This window comes from Euphorbia lathyris, chromosome 2, assembly GCF_963576675.1.
Source record: "Euphorbia lathyris chromosome 2, ddEupLath1.1, whole genome shotgun sequence".
Classification (NCBI taxonomy): Eukaryota; Viridiplantae; Streptophyta; class Magnoliopsida; order Malpighiales; family Euphorbiaceae; genus Euphorbia; species Euphorbia lathyris.
In genome coordinates, this window is record NC_088911.1 from 136606091 (window position 1) to 136628455 (window position 22365).

General features: G+C 36.2%; 1 protein-coding gene across 5 annotated transcripts; it reads right to left on the reverse strand.

Annotated features, from left to right (window-relative positions):
• Window positions 1-3107: 3107 nt before the first annotated feature.
• Window positions 3108-18069, reverse strand: LOC136220049 (uncharacterized). Of its 5 annotated transcripts, none has more exons than XM_066007717.1 (25): window positions 17754-18069; window positions 17516-17547; window positions 15051-15418; window positions 14571-14725; window positions 14136-14375; window positions 13834-13943; window positions 13663-13740; window positions 13460-13566; window positions 12614-12705; window positions 12406-12521; window positions 12153-12256; window positions 11997-12074; window positions 11791-11869; window positions 11482-11674; window positions 10861-10931; window positions 10526-10606; window positions 10363-10433; window positions 10098-10194; window positions 9957-10016; window positions 8979-9033; window positions 8482-8876; window positions 6594-8387; window positions 5627-6202; window positions 4356-4414; window positions 3108-3578 (listed from the first exon to the last, which is right to left on the reverse strand). In XM_066007717.1, exons 3-25 carry the CDS (start codon window positions 15398-15400, stop codon window positions 3383-3385), a joined length of 5157 nt encoding a protein of 1718 aa, XP_065863789.1. In that variant the 5' UTR covers window positions 15401-15418; window positions 17516-17547; window positions 17754-18069; the 3' UTR covers window positions 3108-3382. The 5 variants fall into 5 exon arrangements, with proteins under 5 accessions (XP_065863789.1, XP_065863791.1, XP_065863788.1 ...); XM_066007719.1 differs by having other exon boundaries at window positions 11506-11674; window positions 17458-17547; XM_066007716.1 differs by having other exon boundaries at window positions 17458-17547.
• Between the last annotated feature and the right edge of the window lie 4296 nt (window positions 18070-22365).

Genomic DNA, 22365 nt, shown 5'->3' on the forward strand with positions numbered 1-22365 from the left:
CTTTTTATTATTAGCGTGAATCAATGTTGCGTGTGTTGATGAATGAATTTGGTCAAAGTATGCATACAAATTAGTTCATGGGGCAATAAGAGACATCAAATTCAAGGCATGCATGTGCTCAATTATATGTACTATTAACAACTTGTAATGTTAATTGTGTCCGCAAGAGGATTGTTCTTTTGGCTATGAATATATAATTTCATTTGATAAGGTTTAGATAATAAATACTCCCCCTCTCATGTGGAAGTACGCACGATTGGCCAAACCACGTAAATTTCTGTGTTGTTGTGTAATAGTTCAACAACGTCAATGAAGATTTTTTATTTGGTCCACATGAAGTACCTTTTGATAATTGTGGATAGTTTTATTTAAAATTAAGGATCAAGTACCTCAGTTGATTGCTAAATTTCTACAATTGGTTTAGACACAATTTGATACTTCTTAATTAATGTTCATCCTACTCAGTTGTACAGTTGTAAAAAATGCTAGGCGTTAGTCGGACGGACAGGATCCTCGAGGATTAATCAGAGATTAGTCTGGGATTCGTCGGAGATTAATCAGATTTATATTTTTGTATTTTTGTATTCTTTAATCAACAAATTGTTATATAAATTTAATTAAAATATGCATTATACTATCTAAAAATAATAATATAAAATTATTTAATATAGAAAAACATGTATATTTATAATAAAGAAAAAAATAAATTCATAATAAAAAAATACATTTGTTTATCGTTGCTTAGGCGGTCTAGGTGGTATCGAGGCGGAGCCTATTCGGCTAAAAATCGTATTGGGGCCAGAAAAAATACCTAGAATGACTAATCGGAGAAAATCGAGACGGATTCTTGATTTTGAATACCTAGATGGGACCTAAACGGTCCAGACGGCCGTACTTGATTGGAAGACACCATATGAAATGTTATATCAACAACATACCGATTATGGTAATATCAGAGTATGCTTTCCTTTTTTTTCTAAAGGATGATTTTATGGTGTGTGGAGATTCATCTCCTTTGCCAATGACTAGCAACCATATGTTTTCCATTATGCCCACTATGACTTCAGATACTCACTCATCAGTTCCTCTTACAAATTGTTTGGATATTTCTGATGACATTTTGTGTAAGCCCGGTCTGGAGTGGGTGGCGCCGGAGTAGAAGGCCTGAGCAAGGAGCGGCCCTAAGGGATGGCGATGGGGACAGGAATGAACTGAATCCCACATCGGAAATGGAGAGGGAGTGATTGGGGCTTATTAATAAGATGTGAATCCAATACATGCAGACGCGTTTTAAAGCCGTGAGGTCCAAGGTGTTGGATTTGGGCCAGAGCGGACAATATCTACATGGTATTGGACCAAGGTGTTACATTTCGGCCCTCTATTCAACCAAACTTACACTCTGCTGGTTCTATTTCAGAACAGTCTAGTGACTATATTCCAATTTGTTGATCAGTTCCATTTGATTCTTCCCAAACTCAACATTTATCACAAAGGAGATCTACAAGGATTGTTAAACCTCCAATTTGGACAAATGACTTTGCTTTTTTGAGTAATGTTACTCAACTTCCAGAATCTACAACCTGTCAAGATGTTAAGTACAAGGATGATGGCAGCATAGACAAATACAAAGCAAGACTTGTGGCTAGAGGGTATAATCAACAATGGGGCATTGATTATCACGAAAGTTTATCACCAGTCGCAAAAGTGGTTACACATGGTTACATTGAAGAGGAGCTGTACATACAAACACCCGAAGGGTATGCAAATGCACATAAGGGGCAAGTTTGCAGATTAGTTGAGTCCATCTATGGCCTTAAACAGACTGTCAGACAGTGGAACAAGGAATTTACAAGCACATTGGTTAGTTTGGGGTTTCAAAGATCAATTTATGATTGCTATCTTTTCACTAGTGTATGTAGATGATGTTTTATTGACAGAAATATCAATTCAGATGATTCAAAATGTAAAGTCGGCCTTGCAATAGCGCATTCACAATCAAGGATCTGGGTATAGCTAAATACTTTTTAGTATTGAGCTTACAAGATCTCAAGGTGGATTGATTTTATCACAGCATAAGTATATCATGGACATGGTGCAAATAGCAGGGCTTCAAGATGTTACAGAGGTGTCTAGTCCTTTTCCTATTGGCATAGATTTTAATGCTTCTAGTCCTGATATTCCTAACAATGAACATTATAGGCGGATCATAGGCAAATTGTTATATATTGGGTTCACAAGAAGTATATTTGATCAATAACTATTAGATCTATGCTTATTAAAATCTTATTATGGAAATTAAATTTATCGCAAGGCTTACATTTACACCTCCTAGATCCAACGATAGACTGGCCAAATTCACTTCATCGGTCACTAACCAGGTGAAAACCACCAGATCAGGAATATCTCCCTCATCTATCAACTGGGGCATAATCTAAAAATAGCCATCCAAAAATTAGCCAAAAGAAAAACATATCGAAGCTTCTGATTATTTTGAATTTGGTAAGATTTTTATAGTTTTTCTATTACATCACACAAGAACTGTTTTAGAACTATTAAAAATACAAATTTCATAAATAAAAGAAATTCGAGCGTATCCCGAAAACACTTTGAAAGTTCCCTTGAGGATGATTATTAGTTTCAGTGCTACGGGCATCTATTTCCAGTCTTGCAGTCATAAGGCAAGCTCCCACATTGAATTTAAAGAAAAAGCAATAAGCTAAAGGGCTAACATAACGAAAAGACGAATGGAGAGCTAATAAAAAGGACTAAGGCGTTTAGGACTAAGGAGAAAGTAAGAGAGAACAATATTATATAAATCGTCAAAACTAATTTTTCTAGTTACCAAATGCTCAAGTTATTGTCGTGTGACTGAGAGGTCACGGGTTTGAGTCTTAGGAGCGGCATCTTGTCAAAAAAAATTGGCAGGGAAAGACTTACCCCCAGTAAACCCTTGTGGTGGGATCCCTCCCCGGACGTGTAGTGCACCGGACCGCCCTTTTTATCAAATGCTCAAGTTAATCAAAGATCAGACACAATACACAAAAAATAATACACCAAAACCAGAATTTACAGGTGTCTCGGAAGTACACAAAATTACTAACGAGAACTGATAAAATGATCTGTAATTTTTATGCTATTATGAATGGAGTTGAGCATGTCTATCTATCTATACATAAGAAAAATGAACATTGCAGCAGAAATTCTTCCACTGGAATCATCTAATTTCCCGAATGAAATCTCTCAGGACTAAATATAAAACAATTCCTAAAAATAACTTAGAAAATTGAGAAAATATAAAATAAATTTTATCTACATAAAAAAAAAATTCTGAAATGGCCTATCTGCTGTGATCTCTACAAAAAAAAAAAAAAACAACTACGGGTTACAAAGATGAAATGGCGGAATCAAACCATTCAGACAAACGCGCAATTTTAGCGGAGAGCTCTGCACTCTTTCCAAAGTATGATTCAGCATTTGATAACATAACTTGAACATCATGCTTCAGTGCCTCAATTGTTCTATAATAGTTGTTCTTCAACCTTGTTTCGATCACATCAACAGATAAAGGAACGGGAAACCTGATAACGAGATAATAAAGATTAAGTTACGGGTGTCAAAGTGGGTTGTCGTGTTATAATTATGTATAATATAAATGCAATACAAATGATAATGGTATCAAATAGATTATCTCTTCAAATCGTGCTATCGCATCAGAAATCGACAGTTCTAATTAATAATTGGTTATGTAATTATAACTGATTCGAGACTTCAATATGTTAAAATGAAATATTAGAGATTCAATCTAAAAAATTGAAAAGATCAGAATACTATTTTCCAAAATGTTTTTCCACTAGTATCAACAACAAAATATCTGAAACATGATGGATTAGATATCTAGGTCAACAGGAAAAAGTTAGGATAAGTACGAATATCGAATACTCTGGAGATACAGATACGCCGGGAATACGCGTGGATACACACGGGGTACGGAAAAATAAGTATCCCCTTTTTCTTTTTTAATTATGGGGATTACGCGGGATACTTCGGGGACACTGAAGTATTAAATTTTTTTTTTAATTAATGACTTATTAGTTATTATTAATGTTATTTGTGGTTTTATAATTGTAAACGTTATCTCATATTTTTTTAAAAATGCCGTTTCTGTACCCGTATCCATGCTTCATAGTTACATACCTACTCTACCCTCATCATTTCATGATTATTTTAATGGATTTCTATTGATTTGGACAATGTCAAGAAATAAAGTTCAGAATTATAATATTAATAGAACCACCATGAATGTAATTTATCCTTAAGTTGGATGTCTAAACCAATGGAAAAGATAAATGGCGTACCTGTTGGTAAAATGCGTCTTTTGTGATACTTGTCTCAATTTCTGAACCCCATAATAATCCTGAAAATGTTAACACATTTTATAAATATCTTTAAATGAAATCAACAACTAGATAATCCATCATTCAGTTTAATTTTAGGAAGAAAAACATTTTTAAGTCACTCATCTTTTCGATTTTTATAGATTGAACCTCTAACCTTTCAATTCGACACATTCAATCCTCGATCAATTATAGTCGCACGCATCAAGCTCTTGATTGCCAAATTGGTTAACAATGAACATCTAAAAAGGGCGGCCCGGTGCACTACGTGTCCCCGCTAAACGAGGGTTTGGAGAGGGGTCCCACCACAAGGGTGTATAAGCCTTCCCCTGCCAATTTTGTTTGGCAAGAGACCGCTCCTAAGACTCGAACCTTTGACCTCTCGGTCACACGACAACAACGTTTACCGTTGCACCAAGGCTCGCCCTCTTAACACTGAACATCTAATTCATTTAAAAGAGCATTAATCATTTCATCTACATTTAAAATTGTATTTTTACTATTTAAAATACGATTTTCACATTTTCTCTACAAAATACATCAGAAATAAAATATAATAATAATAATGAAAATAAAAGGAAAAAAAAAACTAGCTTCGAACACTTAAAAAATACAAATTTTAAATTTAGATTAAATGAATAATGCTCAATTAATCGAGTTTTATATTTAAAACTGACTTTCTCACCATCTGGAACTTATGTGTACAATTATAATTGATCAAAGGCTCAATATATTTTGAAGATTAAGAGATTAATCCATAATATAGAAAAGATCAGCATCCTCAAAAAAATGAAAGTTTCCCTTACTTTTACGGCTTAATATATAATTACACACTTAAACTTGTAACCTTTTTTTTTTTTTTTTCCGTTGGACACTTCATACTTATACTTGGTCCTATCACACTTGAACTTGTAATATTTTACCGTTTACATCTTGAACTTGTTAATCATGGATCTATGGCACTCTTATTTGCTCATTTGGTACACTTCAAATTTGATAACATACAATGTGGAATTTATTTGAAGTAGATGCCCAAAATTGACAAGTTCAGGGTGCCAAAATGCGCCTGTTACAAGTTTAGATATGTGATAGGGTGCCAAACAGCGAAATATTACAAGTTTAGATATGTGATAGGTCCAAGTATAAATATAGGATGTCAAACCGCAAAAAGTTACAAATTTAAATGTGTAATTATATATTAAGCCTAAGTTTATCCTTTTATCCGAGTCTACCTGTACTTTTCTGACTGGTTGCTCTAATTTGGCCAAGGCAGAAACCAACTTGTTTCTAATCTGATCATCAATATGTGGCTGCTCCCATTGAGTTTCATCATCAAAAAGCTCCCAAGGACTGTGTTCTTGTGTTTCAGTGGGATCACTTCTGTATTGAACAGTATACCTCTCCCATGGACTCTCAGGAAATTCAGAAGATTTGGGTTTTACAGACAAAATCCTACCAGCCCACCAGCTTCCATCTTCCTCACCATCATTTTTCCACCATACTTTACATTTATCCCTACAAGTCCAATTTCTCTGCATGCTAGCATCAAACCGAGTTCTTTCAACAAGGAAATCTGGGAAACCGGTCAATTCAGGCAGAGTTAATTTGAATGATTTTTGGTACACATTAGAAGCAGGATCTACAAATTTGAGTGTCATTTTACAGCAACTATCTCCAGATGGTACTGTAGAATACTCGAGTCCTTCAACTTTACAAAATTCTACTGCCTTTATATGTCCCTTCAATGTCTTCCATGGACCCGGTTCTCTTAAGTTTATGTAGTCTTTCTCTTTGTATTCCTGATGACCCTGCAAAACAGAAATTCCAGAAACATTAAGATTAGAGAAAGGTAGACTAGGCACCCTAAACTTTGGAAATGTCTCATTCACCCCTGAACTTGCGTAAAGTGACCTATTGACCCTTTGAACATGTGACCTATTGAACCCCCAACTTGCTTAAAGTGACTAAACTTTCTTAAATTGAACGCGCTTCAACTTGTCCAAATCTCTACTTGGCTCTGCCACGTAGGAGTCACTTTAAGCAACTTCAAGAAGCTAATCGGCCATTTTCAAAGTGTGAGAGGCTAATATGCTTTTTATGGCCAACATGGAGGAGCTAGAAATATATTAGGTGTTACAGAAATATGAAAAACTAAAAAAGTAAACTTAAATTCCAATTGAACAGCAAATTACAACTAACCTGTCTTAGATATACTACTTCATCCCCTAGTTGAGGGATGTAACGAGAACCCTCTTCATGCATTGACAGCATTAACCAGGACCCTTTTTTAGATGATTGGTGAGACTTCCTTCTATCTACTGGACTCGTATCTTGAAAATAATAACTGGTTCTCCTATTTCTGGTAGATCTTAATCCTACTGTCATCTTTGAGCCTGATCCCCATTCCTCACTAGGAAATTGACATCTGCTAGTGGAACCATTACGAGAATTTCTGTATTTATCATTTGATTCTTGTTCCGGTCCCAAATTGGTATTACTACTCGATGGAGCATCTGCAACTGCCGTCACCTTATGAACTCCATTTGTACTTTCTTTATGCAAGTCACCTATGGTGTTGTGTTCATCAGTGCTAACACGTGAGATGCTTTCTCTAATGGCACTATCACCTTCCGAGTTAGCTCTATCTCTACTTAACTTCGACCTTCTATAGACAACATTATACATCTTTTTTTGACGCGAATCGGAACCTATGGAGTCATCCAATGAGGCCATTGTATGTTCATCAATCTGAGCATTTGATTCTTGACGCTCATCACATTGATCAAGTGGAGAAGCTCTATTAGTTTTGTCATATTCAGGTACTTCAGAGTCTGGCTTCTGTTTTACGTCGCTATCACGTACAAAACCACACTCCTCACTTTCTTGATTTTCTGAAGAATCTCCTGGGATCTTCCTTGACTTTATCCGTAACTTTGTTGAGACGTTTTTATTGCTCTCTTCGAATTCGTGAAGGTTATCATTCCCGATACTGATGTGAGCAAACTCAGGTAATTCATTGGATTCCATGCATCCATCAAAGTTGAATTGCTTACCATTATTAGCCTCATTATTCATAACAGCGGGTATATCGACCCCCATAACTACTGTGCTAGTTGTGCCTCCATCTATATTAGGTCCGTAATCTTTATCTCCTAAAGAAGAAGCTGTACCATTAGTATTATGAGATATTAAGTATCCATCCATGTTATTCTCTTTTCCTTCTTGATGGTTAAGACCGCTAGATCTGACACATGCAGCTAATGACACAGTATCTCCGAACCTCGGACGCTTAGATGTACGGGTCTTGACACCTCCCCACTTTATATCCCCATTTTTGTATCCTTCTAAGAGATCTGAATTATTGTTGTCTATCTGCCCTCTTCTTCCCATATAGCTAGAAGAGTGTCCCTGATCTGTGGATCTTGTATGAACTGCATTTACACCTGTGGCATCCCGAGGATCCATTGATGACGATGAGCCAACTAAATCAACCTCGTGGTTGTTAGTTGCTCTATTCTCTGACATAAAAACTTTAGTTGAATCTCGAACTGGCAGTTTAAGGACCAATCTTCTTCTATTTCCAGTATTTCCAGGAGATTCAGAAAATTTATGAGATTTAACAAAATCTTCAGATTCTAATTGAACCTCCTTCCCTTTCCAATTCCTGTTCCCTCCATTTTGCAAAGATATTTCTGATTCATCACTTTGAATGCTTGAGTGTTGTAAAGTTGACTCACTTTCTGATGAATCACCATTGAAGCTATCTTCATCTTCACCATCTGTAGTTGTTCCAGTAATTTTTGAAAACAAAGTAAGAGCATTTCGAGCAGCAGCTCTTTGAGGTCTCAAAGCTTTCAACGTGGAGGACTTCCTTTTTGAAGCTTTCTGGCCAATCCTAGATTTCCTAGATCGGTTACTTCTGAAGGAATTGCTATCACACTCATCCAAGTTCCTCCTTTTGACACGCCTCCCAGAAGAAGTCATTATCTCAATCTGGAAAAAAAAGGAACAGATAAAAATAACTGTGAGAAAATATGAAAACTAAGTCTGCAGAATCATGAAACAAAGTTGCTCAAAAAACATTTACTTCATCCTTCTGTTTCTTTCTTCTAGATCTATGAAAGCCATCCTTGCCCTCAGCCTCACTGTCTTCAGCACTACACTCTGGATCAACAGATGAACCAGAATTTAAACTTCCTTGCTCACCCCCGGTAGAGTACTCTTCAGGGACATTATATTCTGAATCATTGTCATCACTTTGCACTTCATTTTCTGGCTCCCAATCCATGGCATCTACAAATTCAGGCAGTGGTTCAACCAATACATCCAAGTCTGCCAGGGGCAGCATTTGGTACTCTGGGTCTAAACTGAAGTCAGGCCCGACAGAAAACTTTATAGAAGGTGGTTTCCACTCTATGTTCAGAGCTCCCAACCGTCTCTTCTGGTACATACTCTGATAAGGTTCTGGATAGGGATTCATTCCTGGCATCCCCAGAAAACAAGGACTGAGAAAATAAAATAATCACAAAAGGGCATGCCAAAAGACACCATAGATATTAAAGTTGAATTGATCCGATAACAAACCCGAGTCACAAAGGAGATCCTGCATATTTCTTCTGTATGGTACAAGTTGAGTCTCCTGAATCAGATTTTTCACAATCAAGATGCCAGGTACAGAATTCAAATAAATGTTCAAAGAAGTATGCTTCAGTAAGTACATATCACAGAAAAATTAACAAAGCTGACTGTCACATAAAATTCCATAGGTCAATCTATTCTAGGTTACCCTTAAAAGAAATATACGGGGGAGATCATAATCTGAAATTCAATAAACACTAATCCAACAATTGAAATTAATGACCTTGAAGGAAAATTAAGCCATTCAATTGCTTGCATTCTGATATACAGAATGACTAGTTAGCCTTATACTGAAACATTGACTGATTTTATACATGAAAGCAAGTGTCGATTTTTATTTTACTAGTATATTGTTTTCTTTTAAGTTTATATAACATATTGATACTGTCAATTTGACCCAAAAGCTTGACCTGATAAGTAAGGCCCAAGAATAGTTTTTGTTATTATCTTTGACACACACACCCCCACGTGAATGCCCCTGGGCTTAAAGAGTGTACAACACATGCCCATCCTATCATGTGTTTAGATTCCATTAATAAATAGAGTTGTCAGGATTAAACCCTTGACCACTTGGTCTAAGAGACTCTAATACCATGTAAAGGAACCATTTGATCCAAAAGCTTAAGCTCATAGGTAAAGCCCAAGAATAACTTTTATTATTATCTTTGAGACAGATAAATTAATTTTAAAAAATGATATCAAGTTAATATTAAAAAATACTTGTGTTAACAATACAGAGAAGCTTTTATAATCCACCAACTGCCATCTTATGATGTTCAATAACAATGACAACTCATTCACTGAGAAGCTCAACTTGAAAACTCGAAAGCTTTTGCATGCTTATATTCAATGTAATGCGAATATGAATGAGATCAAGTAATGCAGAAGCTTACTTCAGTCAGCAAGTTAATATATTGAACTTACCTGGTCAAGTACATTTCCGTAGGTGTCTTGCACTACAGGCCGATAATCACCGAGGAAGAACTGTGAAGTGAGGTGATAGTATCATATTAAGAGTGAATTCTAAAAAAAAGTATAATCAGCTAAATTATAAAATTATGTTACCTGATCGTACTTAGCATCCTGTTGGGATTCACCTTGGCCTGTGTTTAATATGTATAATTGACCAACATCATCAGATAGTATAATGGACGTGCCATCCCTAATTCAAACCAGAATAATGGCGTCAGTAGTACTATTGATAATGCTAAAGAGCGTGAATTTTACTGATTTCTTTCAAGATAGGAGATCCAACATTTATTTGATGGAAAGTATAAAACAAAAATTCAATAACAGAAATTTAATGGTCATCCATTTTTGTTGCACTTACGATGAAAACTTTCCATCAACTAACTTGAAACGCGAAATCTCATAGATCTGGATGGGTGTGCCCTCCCATATCTGAGAGAAGACAATATTGTAATATTTGAGTAAATAAATAAACCAGAAACTTTAAAAAGAAGTAAAATGTGACTGAACAATCTCAAACTCACATCCCACACTATAGTTTTTCCATCATAACCAGCGCTCATAGCAATTCGTGGGTTGAAAGGATGAACATCCAGAACATATGTCTGCCCAAAGCAAAAATGACCAGGAGTATATGGCTCGTCAGCTAAGAAAAGGATGAAAGTCAATGAATGCATCATTTAGTACTAGTTGCGTAAAGACTAAAACATATTAGACGTGACAAGCATACATCATTTACTCTGCATTCTCTGATCACATGCAGAGAAGGAGATTTCACGAATTAAAGGGATTCAAGTCATGTATCCCGAACTAGCATATATGCAGAAAGAAGGGTAGATATAAAGTAAGAACTACTCACAGAATCAGTATGACCAGTCAAAGAATGTACTAAGCTACCATCAGAAGCATTCCAAACACAAATTCTGCAATCTGTGTCACAAATAAAATTGTTAGGCACGTGTGTAAATTGTAATATAATACCCAACAAAATTACAGCCATGCAGTCTTGTTTTTCAAGAATCATTTCATGCAGCCCAGGTCAAGTTCTTCAATATCAACTTCAGAAGAAAAAAAACAAGTTACAGATGTTCAGGATTAATGATGCGTCTAAATGGCTAGTTTAAGTAAGGAGAATCAGACAGAAAATAACTAATCATAATGCTGCTCAAGAACTTGGAGATCTCTTAGATTACAGCAATACAGTACAAAGAAAAATGTACTCTGGTGATTCACAAATGCTGTTCCTTTATATAATAAAACATAAGAATTGATAAAAGGGAACTTCTTTAGGCATAAGATGAAGAGGGAATTATCATTAGTCCGGTCAAAATTCTTCTGAAGAAGGAAAAGAAAATGCAGCTCCCAAAGGATCCACGAAGAGATGTACCAACCAACACATCAATGCTTATATAAACGCTAAAAAACAGGCTTAACTAATACATACAGGAGAAAAAGAGCAAATGGACAACGGAAAACACACATTTAGATACACCACCATCATTACCCATGATAGCTGCAAGGACAAAACGATTATCTAGGCTCCAAACAATCATATTCACACCACGAGGAGTTGGTAGAATTCTCTGACGTGGACCGCCTCTTGGAGGTTGAGAAGGCATTGGTGGAGGAGGAACTTTCAAATGATATGATCGAATCCAACGGCCAACTTTCCCCTAAGAAAGAAAATACAACTTTGTTCACATCCCTGATATTCCTGAGGGTGAGTTTTGCACAAATTAACAAGAAAGGAGAGCGAAAAAGAAAAAGAAATGAGAGACTGTTAGCTTACATGTGATCTGCGTGATCTTGGAATCCAAATAATAGCACTGCCATCTCGAGAGCAGGTCACTATATTGTCATGAGAAAGCCTGTCATAAAATTACCCAAAAACATGTAATAAGTCTAATAAACTGTACAATGAATGCGGTGATAAGCCCTCATGCAATGTACAAATACAACAGAAGCAACTAAGGAATCATCATTAAAAGCACACACCATGAATTTCTAAACTTCGGAACATTCTCTTCCTTCAAGCTGTCAGAGAGAGAGAATCTCGATGCCACAGTGCAACCACTGAGAGATTTGGGAGAAATATATTTCAGCATTCAAACTTTTAGTAGTGTAATTTTGAACAGGGCAGGGCGCACGAACCTAAACTGAACATAATTGACATCATTCTCATGACCAGATAAGACATCTATTTCATGATTTGGTTGATCTGAATCATCTGTGCTGGGTTTACAAGCATTCCACACCTGCAAGCATCTAGTTAATACTAACAAGATATTTCACGTAGCACCAGTATGAAAGAGAAAGAAGGATCAATGTAAGCTATTGTTGAATTAAAAACATGAGAACTATGCATGATAAATGATAAAGTATAATCAGCTGCAATTAAATTTACCCTGGCAAGATTGTCAGAGCTTCCAGTGACGAATACAGTTCCATTAGCATTAAATGCACAACAAAATATTTGTCGGCTCTGTGTAACAGTACTTGAAGATGGATTACTGTTCTTTCCTGCAGCCAGTCCACTGTTCTTGTGAGTTTTTCAGTCAAATAAATCAGTGCATCAATCAGATTTTGCATTAAATAACGAAAACATAACCAACCAACTAAGTCAGAAGGCCTGGAAATGTATAATCGTGGAGTGAAACTGGAATTTCTGGCATCCCAGATCCTACACGTTCCATCATCAGATGACCTGCAGAGTCCAGACAGTAGATAAAATTAGAGAAGAAAAACAAATCTTACGTGTACATATTATAAATTATCATAAAAATGAAAGTTGACTCATATGATTTATGTTTCTAGAGTGGAATTTAAGAATCTGTGATCATATAATCAATTCGTAAGTGAACTGAACACCAGATAATTACAGAAAATAGAGGAAACCAGGTATAAACTTGCATTACATGCATTCAGATTTCACATCAGCTGAAACACAGAAGTTGGCTTTTGGTCAACATATTGTAACTGCTCGAATATGGCTTCTTCAGCTGAGATTAGGATTTTGTGTTTCAATGGAGGAAGTAATATCAGAATGATTTCTTAATTGAAAGTTATATGCATTAGAAGATCAATCCTATCTAACTCTGAACTCAGAAGGGGCAAAATAAAGAGAATTACAATTATCGAGAGACTATATGAGAGATAAAGATATAAATGTCCTCAATACTCATTACTCAAAGGCCTAAGGAATTATCTCTCTTTTCTATACCAAAGCTCCCTAGGCTTATGGAGAAGTGGGAATGGGATCGGCCCAGGTTCAAACCTTAACAAGTGATTTACTAACAAAACATCCAACAAAAGCAGATTTCTAAAACCAAATGAAAAGAGAGCCTTAACTGTAACATATACAACATATCTTAATAAGGTCAACTAGAACATTGTATGATTTGCAATAATCAAGTAACTCAAGACAGCAGCAAAAGAAGTATAATAAGAATCAGCCTTACGAAAGAAGCTGGTAAACAGATCCAGGCCTAGGACTAAATGCTATGGCAGTAACTGCTCCACTGTGTCCGCGCAAAACAGATATTGGAAGCCCATCTGGCAAACGCCACTATAAATATCCAGAAGCATTAATCACAGATCATGTTAAAGAAAATAAAAATTAGGGTTGTGTAACCTAAGATATAAGGCGGAAAATGAAGCTTACCACTCGAATTATACAATCATTTGAAGCCGAAGCCACCAAAGCGTTGTTAGAGCTTACAGCCAAGTCAGTGATGTCACCCTTTTCATGATAGAAAAAAGAAAATCAAAACATAACTAACTAAAAATAAAAGACCCATATTGGATACATGTATGCTTTGCCACCCAAACTTACTTCATGTCCACGACAGCTGGCAAGGCAAAATGCAGTTTCCATGGACCAGATTTTTACAAGCCGGTCATCTGAACCAGTAATGACATATCTCCCTGAGCGATCGAATATTGCTATAAAAGATCAAGGCAAAAGTCAGCTAATAAGTCAATATTTGTCAATGAATTTCAATAAAAAATGACAATTATAACATCTAAGATGCAACTTGATAGGCACTATATTTCAGTTTCAAACTCATAGCTGACATTAAACTTCCATGAAAATGAGATACTGAGCTGTATAATCTTAAGTCCCAAAATTAATACCACAATAGACAGCATTTCTGTGTCCTCGGAGCCTCTTCAAGTTTTGCATTTTTTGTACCATAGTTGATGGTTTTGCAATAGTATAACATGCTGCACGAATAGATGGTGCACGGTGATGCCTTGAAAACCCACCCCCAATTTCTCTCAAACTAAGCCCACGAACCTGATCTGCATGTAAGTGAGGCCATCGCATATGCCTAGGCGGATGCTTGACTAGAGCTTTGCCCTTGTCTCTCTCCTCTGAAGAAGACAACAATGCCAAAATTAGACATAAAGGGGAAAAGTTTTCCTCTAGCAAATGCTATAAAGAAAAAATGGAAAGACAATGCAACTCTATTATCTAATGAAGTAATGATAGACTGTATCATATAAAAGAAAGAACAAAATGCCTCATATAAATAGTTCAAGCCAAAGACTTAAATAAATGTCACCTACGGCTCAAAAGTGAAAATGAGCCTGTTCCTAAAAGTGTAGGAACATCAGCAGCATTTAGAGCATTTCCACCCACTAAGCTTTGTGAAGGAGAGGCTGTATTCAGTAATAACTGCTTCAAAAGTTTTACCAAGTGGTCCTTCTCAACGTGAGGATACCTAGAAAAATAAAGTCGGTGAATGGTGTACATAAGAAATACAGTGATAGGAAGAAAAAAAATCACATAATTGATCCAAATTGTCATCTGCTTCTCTAGAGAAAAAGACATTCTGGAATTCTAGATATTTGACAGAAGTTCTACACTCCAATTAATTAACACAGACTGCAGATGTACAGTCCGCCACAAGCATTAAAAAGTCATCTGTAGGAGTTCACGTCAATTGAAATAATGCACCTCAAGGTGTTCTTTAACCATATTATAAACAAACAAATGCATATATATTTTTAAAGAAGCAGAATAAGTGAAATCAATATATTCCATACCTGTCCACCAACTTATTGTAGCTTAATGGGTATGATAGGCCATCATCATTTTCATCCCCAGTAATTGCCCCTCCCCGTGAATACCAAGCATGATATCTCCTAGGTAAAAGCTGATTTTCAAGAAGTTCATTCCAAAATTGTCCATATGTTCTATGACAAGGGCCAGCTGAAAGAAAATGCATAATCAAGAAGTAAACTTCTCTAATATCAATATCCACATCAGGCTCGACCCTTGTCTCTGCATCTGCATGTTGAGCATTCCCATGCACCTTCCTAGAAAAATTCAAGGGCTTTATACCAACCAATGGTACATTGCCTGGAGGGGCATACTTGCGGAGTGCCATATTCATGCAATGAAGTACACCAACCTAATATACAGATTCATTTCAAATTAAAATTAAAACATAAGATTAAGTAAAATGAATCATTAAGCACGTTGCTTTCTGAAAGAAAAATAAAATTGCAAACAAACAAAAATGTTTGCATCAAGCCGTCATTCAGCCCTTCAATTAAGGGATCATCCAGGTCTTCCTCAAGAAGAAAATTTTATTTTGAAATCAGATAGAAAAGAACTTATAAATGCAGAGAGATAAGATTGTAAAAGAAAGGTCCATGAATGTTGATATTGGTCGATGCAGGTACACAAGTCATGTTTAATTGTTTACTAACAAGCCATGAATCATCTAGTTTGATTTTTGGAGAACTCAAGTGCTTAGGCACCACAGATGATTAATTAAATATTTTAGCATGACTGCCTCCCCCTCCCCCTCTCTCATGCTTTCCTATTTTATTTATTTGTTTCCCTTCCTCACATCCCCTGAAAGGTATGTCTCTCAAGCTTTTATATTTTTGTAAATCAGATGGTTAAAGACAGGGAAATTTTATAGAAGAGTTATTCGACAGGCAATGCATTATAGAAAAGAGTGTTAAGCGGTAAGAAAACAAAATTACAAAATTCCAGCAAAGATGAGAATGTTGAAATAGCTAAGAAGCCGACGAATAAGATGTTGAATGGGTCTATTGGATGAAAATTAAGGTGGTGTACGAATTGAAAATATATATATATAAAAAAAAAAAGCGAACGAAGTTGAAGTGGTTTGAACATGTTCAATGAGAGCCTATGGATATCCCTAGCTTAGATGTGAGAACCGATTTACATATCGTTAAAAAGGGATAAAAGACAAACAGTAACTTGAATGAAGATTATTAAAAAGGACTGCCGATTTAGATTTTTCAGAGGATTTTAAAATGAATAGGAACAAAAGGAAAAGATGAATCCATATAGCCGACCCAACTGGTTGGGAACAAGGTTAGATCGTTGTTGTGTTGTATTGTAGATGATTGAAAGAGCTCAAATACGCAAATACAAATACAAATACAAATACAAAAGCATGAATGATGGAAGATGTACATATACTAGAAAAATAGAAGAAGAGTTTGCATAATGTCCATGATTAAACATTGTCAAAATAATAAAACAATCAAAGCATGATAATGCTACAGCGCCATCTTAAAAGTCAAAACAGTAGACCAATTTAAAAGGTGGCTAGATATTCCAATCTGGAATTCATGGTAATTAGACTGCCAATTGGGGCATGAGACGGAACTTCCAAAGTAAGTATTTGCCAAACCCAATTGATAAGTTAAACCATAGATTGTCATCAGATCATCATTCACCCACTTCTGCTTCATCAAACTGCTATCTAACAACCATATGCCATTGTTTGAGAGAGGGAAAGAAGAATGGGGAAGTTGAGCCACATTGTAAGAAAGAACCATGCTCCATTGTTTCTTTCTTCCTTTTGAATAGGTCCTATCCTCAAGGCTCAAGCCTTTTATAAGTTGCAGGGAAAAACCTCTCAAATGATTTGCATATTTGCTGCTTAAATTTCAGTTTCAAATAAATTTTAGAGCAATCTTGAATAGTTGAACTTGAATTTAAAATCACAATGACAAAATACCCATACCTATTTCCATTCAAACCAAGCTATTTTGGAACTCATGGGGGACTAATGTAACATCTAACAGACAATGCAACTAGAAGTCATAAGTCTCTCTCACAGGCCAAAATTGTAAGCCTTGCGGAACAGGCAAGTAGTTCCTAAAAGTTCAATGGCAGCCAACCACCCCAGAAGTTCTTTGTAAATTAAACTAGAGCACAGATCCTACTAACCCACTGAAAGTATCATCTCAAAATTCCTAAGCAAACAGATTTCCATTTTCAATCAACCAGGTCCACGATCATTCACATAAAATGTAACATTAATAGAGTAATATAACAAACTATACCACCAAAATCACAATTCGAGATATGCAAATTTCCAATTGAGATCAACTAGAGTGGTAAATAAACTCATAACCAAGAAGCAATCTAAAAAAAATTAAAAAGTTGAAGATGAAGTGCAACCTTCTTTTTCCTAATGGAAATTAGCCAGACGGATAATCCAGAGAACCATCTAACTCACCTCTTGACCAGCAAAAAACCAAATGCATTATTCTGCATAAAACCAACAAACCCTAAATTCAATATCTCAAAACAAAATGGCACTAAGGAAAGATCCACTTGGCACTAAAAATATAACAAAACAATCCCAGTTTGCAATCTAATTCAAACTACACATGAGCCCTATCTTCCATATCAATAACAAAATCCACAAAGAACGAATAGGCAAGACAAAATGACAGCGCGAATAAGATGAATACCTCCAATGGGGTTGAATTCAGAGGCAAAACGGCCTGTTTTGGCAACTGAGTGCTTGAATTGGAAAGCCGTTGAAGATGGGGATCGACAGGGAGAGACGGATTGAAGAAGAAAAGAATCGATGAGGATAAGAAAGTGTGGAGCGCGCGCGAGAAAAGGGGGTTTAGATTGTGAAAGGGAGCTCAGTTCAGTATTATGTTTGAAATTGTTCTTCCTTTGGTTTATCTGTAGAGAGGAAAGGATTGGAGAGAGTGTGGAGAGAAAGGAGAAGCGACCGAGAGAGAACGAAGACTGAAACGCAGCGTTTTATAGCTTTCCTGCTTGTCTTCCTCAATGCCTTTTGTGATAAATAAAGTTCAAAAAGAGAACCGTGCGACTAAATTTAAATTAATATTAATATTTTAATTGTTGGAAGGTAGTTTTTTTTTTTTAAATCAGTATTAACTGAGTGTGGAAGTTAATTTCCTAGTAGAAATTTCAATTTTAATAGGATATAAAGTAAATAAATATTAACAAATCATAAACATATAAACTACGATAGAGTGAGTGAGCATCGATTTGGTTATTAATTAAATGGAACTGTTGATTAATCGAAGCGAATTTTTCAAAATAAAAAGTGAACTGAACTGAATAACCTCAATAATTGAATATAACTTAATCGAATTTTATCGGTTTGGTTACTAACCAACAACCGACCAAAATTCTTATAATATGTTAAAAAAAATTTAAAAAAATCTCTAATAAATATGAAACAAAAGAATATTAGTATAATTTTAGTAGTAAATATATTAAATAACCATATAAAATTATAAAAATGTAAAAATAAAAATTATATATACGTATCAAAAATATTTTTTTATTATATATAATTCGGTTCAGTTTTCGGTTACACTTAATATTTTTTTGAATAATTGAATCGATAACCGATTATCAAGATATGTTATTTTTAAAATCCAACCAAACCAAACGAAATAAATAATTGAACCAAATTACAGTTTTGGTTTTGGTTATCGGTTATTGGTTAGTTTTGTTCACTCTTAGATTACGATGTAAATTTGACTAAATAATAGATAAGGATAGTTTTGGTACGTAAAGCTACTAATATAAATCGATCTTTCATAACTCCTTTTTTATAGTTTCATTTACTTCATCAGTTCTCTTATTTACTCACTGTAACAATCTCTCTCAATCACCTGCTCTTCTTCCTCAACTTGTATTTCGCTTGCCTGCACTCCAAAATTGCAGTATTCATATGGTTTCCTCTATACACTTTCTTTTGGATTCGATCTTCATTTGAATATGCATGTTCAATTTTATAGATTAGATGGGTTTGCTCTATCTCTTCAGCTATAGGTTCGATCTATCATGGTTTGAAAGGTATATATTTGCATATGTGTATTCAATTTTCTACAATTTTTTCTTTACAACATCTCATGGAGATTTGAGTTCTTATGGGTTTCTTATTTTCCTCTTTCTATATAGAGTTGGTTCTTTTTTTCTAATACGTTCAACCTACCATGGTTTCTGTTAGCGATATTTTTGGAATGTGGTAATTTTAACCTTAACGCATGTGAATTTTGTGTGGGCGCGCTAGGGGAATTAATTTTCAATTAATTTTGATGTTTTTGGTTGTGGTTATACGCTTTAAACTTGACTACTAAAAAGTATTCAATGATTGAAAAATCCCTTTTAGGTTCCTAGCATAAAAGGTTTAAATTGCTTAATTAATGGTCATTACCAAAATAAAAGGGTATTGCTATATACCGCAATATTTTTTACAACCACCGCCATATTTTGACAATTATGCCCTCCTTATAATTTAAACTCAAAAACCCAAAAAAAAAATTCCTCTCTTTCTCTCCCAAGCCTAAAAACTCTAATTGGACGAAAATGGACCCGAGCATTCCCGAAGACCATGATTTCGTACACGAGGTAATCCTACGATATAAATTTAAATTAAAATTTTGTTTTTGGATTTTTGAATTTTTTTTTATTGTTTTGGCCTAAACGGGCGTCCGATGCCGCTCGTTCGGCCTACGGAGCGAGCGGCATGCGCCGTTCGTTCCACCAGCCGAACGAGCAGAGCGCGCTGCCCGTTCGGCATGCGGAACAAGCAGCGCATGCCGATCGTTCCGCCGTCGGCGCGAGCGGTGTGACCTGCCCGTTCCCACGTACGGTGGAACGGACAGGCTGCCCATTTAGGCATAATTATACCAATTTTTGGCATTTTAACCGGGCAGCCTGTCCGTTTAGCCTATACGAGGCCCGAACAAGCTCGGAATTGTAATTTTTAACCCGACTAAGTCCTAAATTTATATTTTTATATTTTTACATGTATTGTTAATACCTATTATGCAACCGAATGTCATTTTTCAACATTTTTTTGCAAATTGTTAATACATATTATGCATTTTTTATATATTCAGGAACCGTTAGAAGATTGGCAACCGGATGACATTGATTACAGTTCTCGTTTTATAACGGACACTGTTTTCGCTTCGTGTGAAGATGCTGTTACTTGGGCAAAACAGGTAGCTATTCGAATTGGGTTTGAGATTACAATATCTTCGCATAAAAATGGTGGAAAGCAAAAGCAATTGAGATGTTCACGGGGTGAACGCTACAGAGGGAAACAAGATGACGCAGGGTTAATACGAAAAACGAAAACTAAAGCGTGCAGGTATAAATTTGAGATCAAAGCCTATCAACGGTCAGACCTTACTGGTTGGAGTATAAAGGCTAAGGCTGGATTAACTGGTCAGCACAATCATTCGTTACGTGTGTATCCAGAGGGAAGTCGGCAGATGAGCGGACTCAGTATCGCATCTAAATTAATCGTTCGTGATATGAGTTCGGCTCAAGCGAAGCCTTGTGCTATTTTAGCAGCCGTTAAAGAAAAGCATCCTGAAGACCACCCAACAATTAAACACGTCTACAACTATAGAGATAAGATGAGGAATGATGGGTTTGAAGGTAGAGACTTGGCTAGTCAGTTCTATCATATCGCTCTCGAGAACAAGTATGCTCTTTATACGCAAACTGAGGGTGATTCCAGCGTCATTACACATGTGTTTATGGCACATCCAGAATCAGTAGATTTATTCAGGACTTATCACTGGTACATCGGCATTGATTCCACGTACAAAACCAACAAGTACAAAATGCCATTTGTTGAAATTGTTGGGATGACGCCTTGCAATAACAATTTCAAGATCGCATATGCCATCATTAAAGATGAGACTGAAGGAAGTTACCGTTGGGTCCTGCAGCGGCTGAGGGTTTTGATTGGGTTTGATCTCAACCCGACTGTTATCATCAGTGATAGGGAGTTGGGGTTGTTGAAACCGATTCTGGATGTATTCCCACATACAGCACATTTGCTATGCACCTGGCATATAAACAAGGATGTAGAAGATCGGGCGTACAGAATCATGGGAGACAAATCAATTGCCGGTAAATTCAAGAATGGAAAATGGAGAACATTAATTGAATCTTTATCCATTGCGGAGTACGAGGAAAATCTGGGCAAGATGCAGGATTCGATGAGCAGGTACAAAACTCTTATCTCGTACGTTGAGGAGACGTGGTTGGTGCATAAGGAGAAGTTTGTTGTTGCATGGACGAAAAATTTCTTACATTTTGGCAACACAACCACTTGTCGTGTGGAGAGCGAACATGCGAGTCTAAAGCAATGGCTCAATACATCCACAGGATCGCTGGACACGGTATGGCAAAAGGTTCATAAGCAGATAGAAGCCCAGGCATCTCATATCAGGTATTTTCAATAAGTTCTATTGGAAGATGTTTGTATTTTTATCATGTATTTGTAAATCTCAGTCAACTGATAGTATGTTTATGTTCTTATTAGGTACATGCTTGAGCAGTCCAGGCTTCGTAAAGGAGTCTCTTACTCCGGATTCCCCTTTAACCACCTGGTATGCAAAGTCTCACACTACTGCATGCAACTGATCAATGTTGAGTTAGCTCGCATGAGAAGTTTGAGCCATGAAGTGAATGCGTGTTGTGGATGTGTATTGAGAACCTCTCATCAGATACCATGTGCATGCGAGATCAAACAAGCTTATGAGTCCGGCGATATTATAAGTGTTGAGAGGGTTCATGTGTTCTGGAGAACACTTTTGATTAATTATGGCCAGACTCATGAAACTGAAGGGTGTCATGATCAGACAGAGGATCAGAGATATTTTAAATCCTTAGTCGACCATGTATCTAAAGGTGACCCAGCCTTGCTGCGAAACATTTCAATACTTATACATGATCAACTACACCCTGATCAAGCACATTACACCGAACCTGGTGTAAAAATTAACGTTTGAGGACGACCGAAGTCGGGTAAATCTACAAAACGTATGCCTAGTGCCTGGGAGTACAACGAACCTCGGCGTGGACGTGCTCGTTCTAGTAGTTCATCTAGGAGCCGTGGTAGAAGTGGTAGGAAAAGCTCTTCATCATCTGTTCATAATTTTGCATCCTCGGGTTATACAATTTTGCAATATCTAATTCATTTACACTTAACATAAGTTATGTACGGTTTACAATATCTTATTTTGATTCAATGCAGATGGAAATACGTATGAAGTTAATGATTTCGTG

What these genes read in the sequence shown, in the direction of transcription:
- LOC136220049 (XM_066007718.1), bottom strand. Translation starts at nt 15,400, where the DNA reads ATGAATATGGCACTCCGCAAGTATGCCCCTCCAGGCAATGTACCATTG. An exon ending in CCGAAGTTTAGAAATTCATG is followed by an intron (nt 11,870 to 11,996) that starts GTGTGTGCTTTT and finishes ATTTTATGACAG; the next exon opens with GCTTTCTCATGACAATATAG. An exon ending in AACCAGTCAGAAAAGTACAG is followed by an intron (nt 4,415 to 5,626) that starts GTAGACTCGGAT and finishes TAACATTTTCAG; the next exon opens with GATTATTATGGGGTTCAGAA.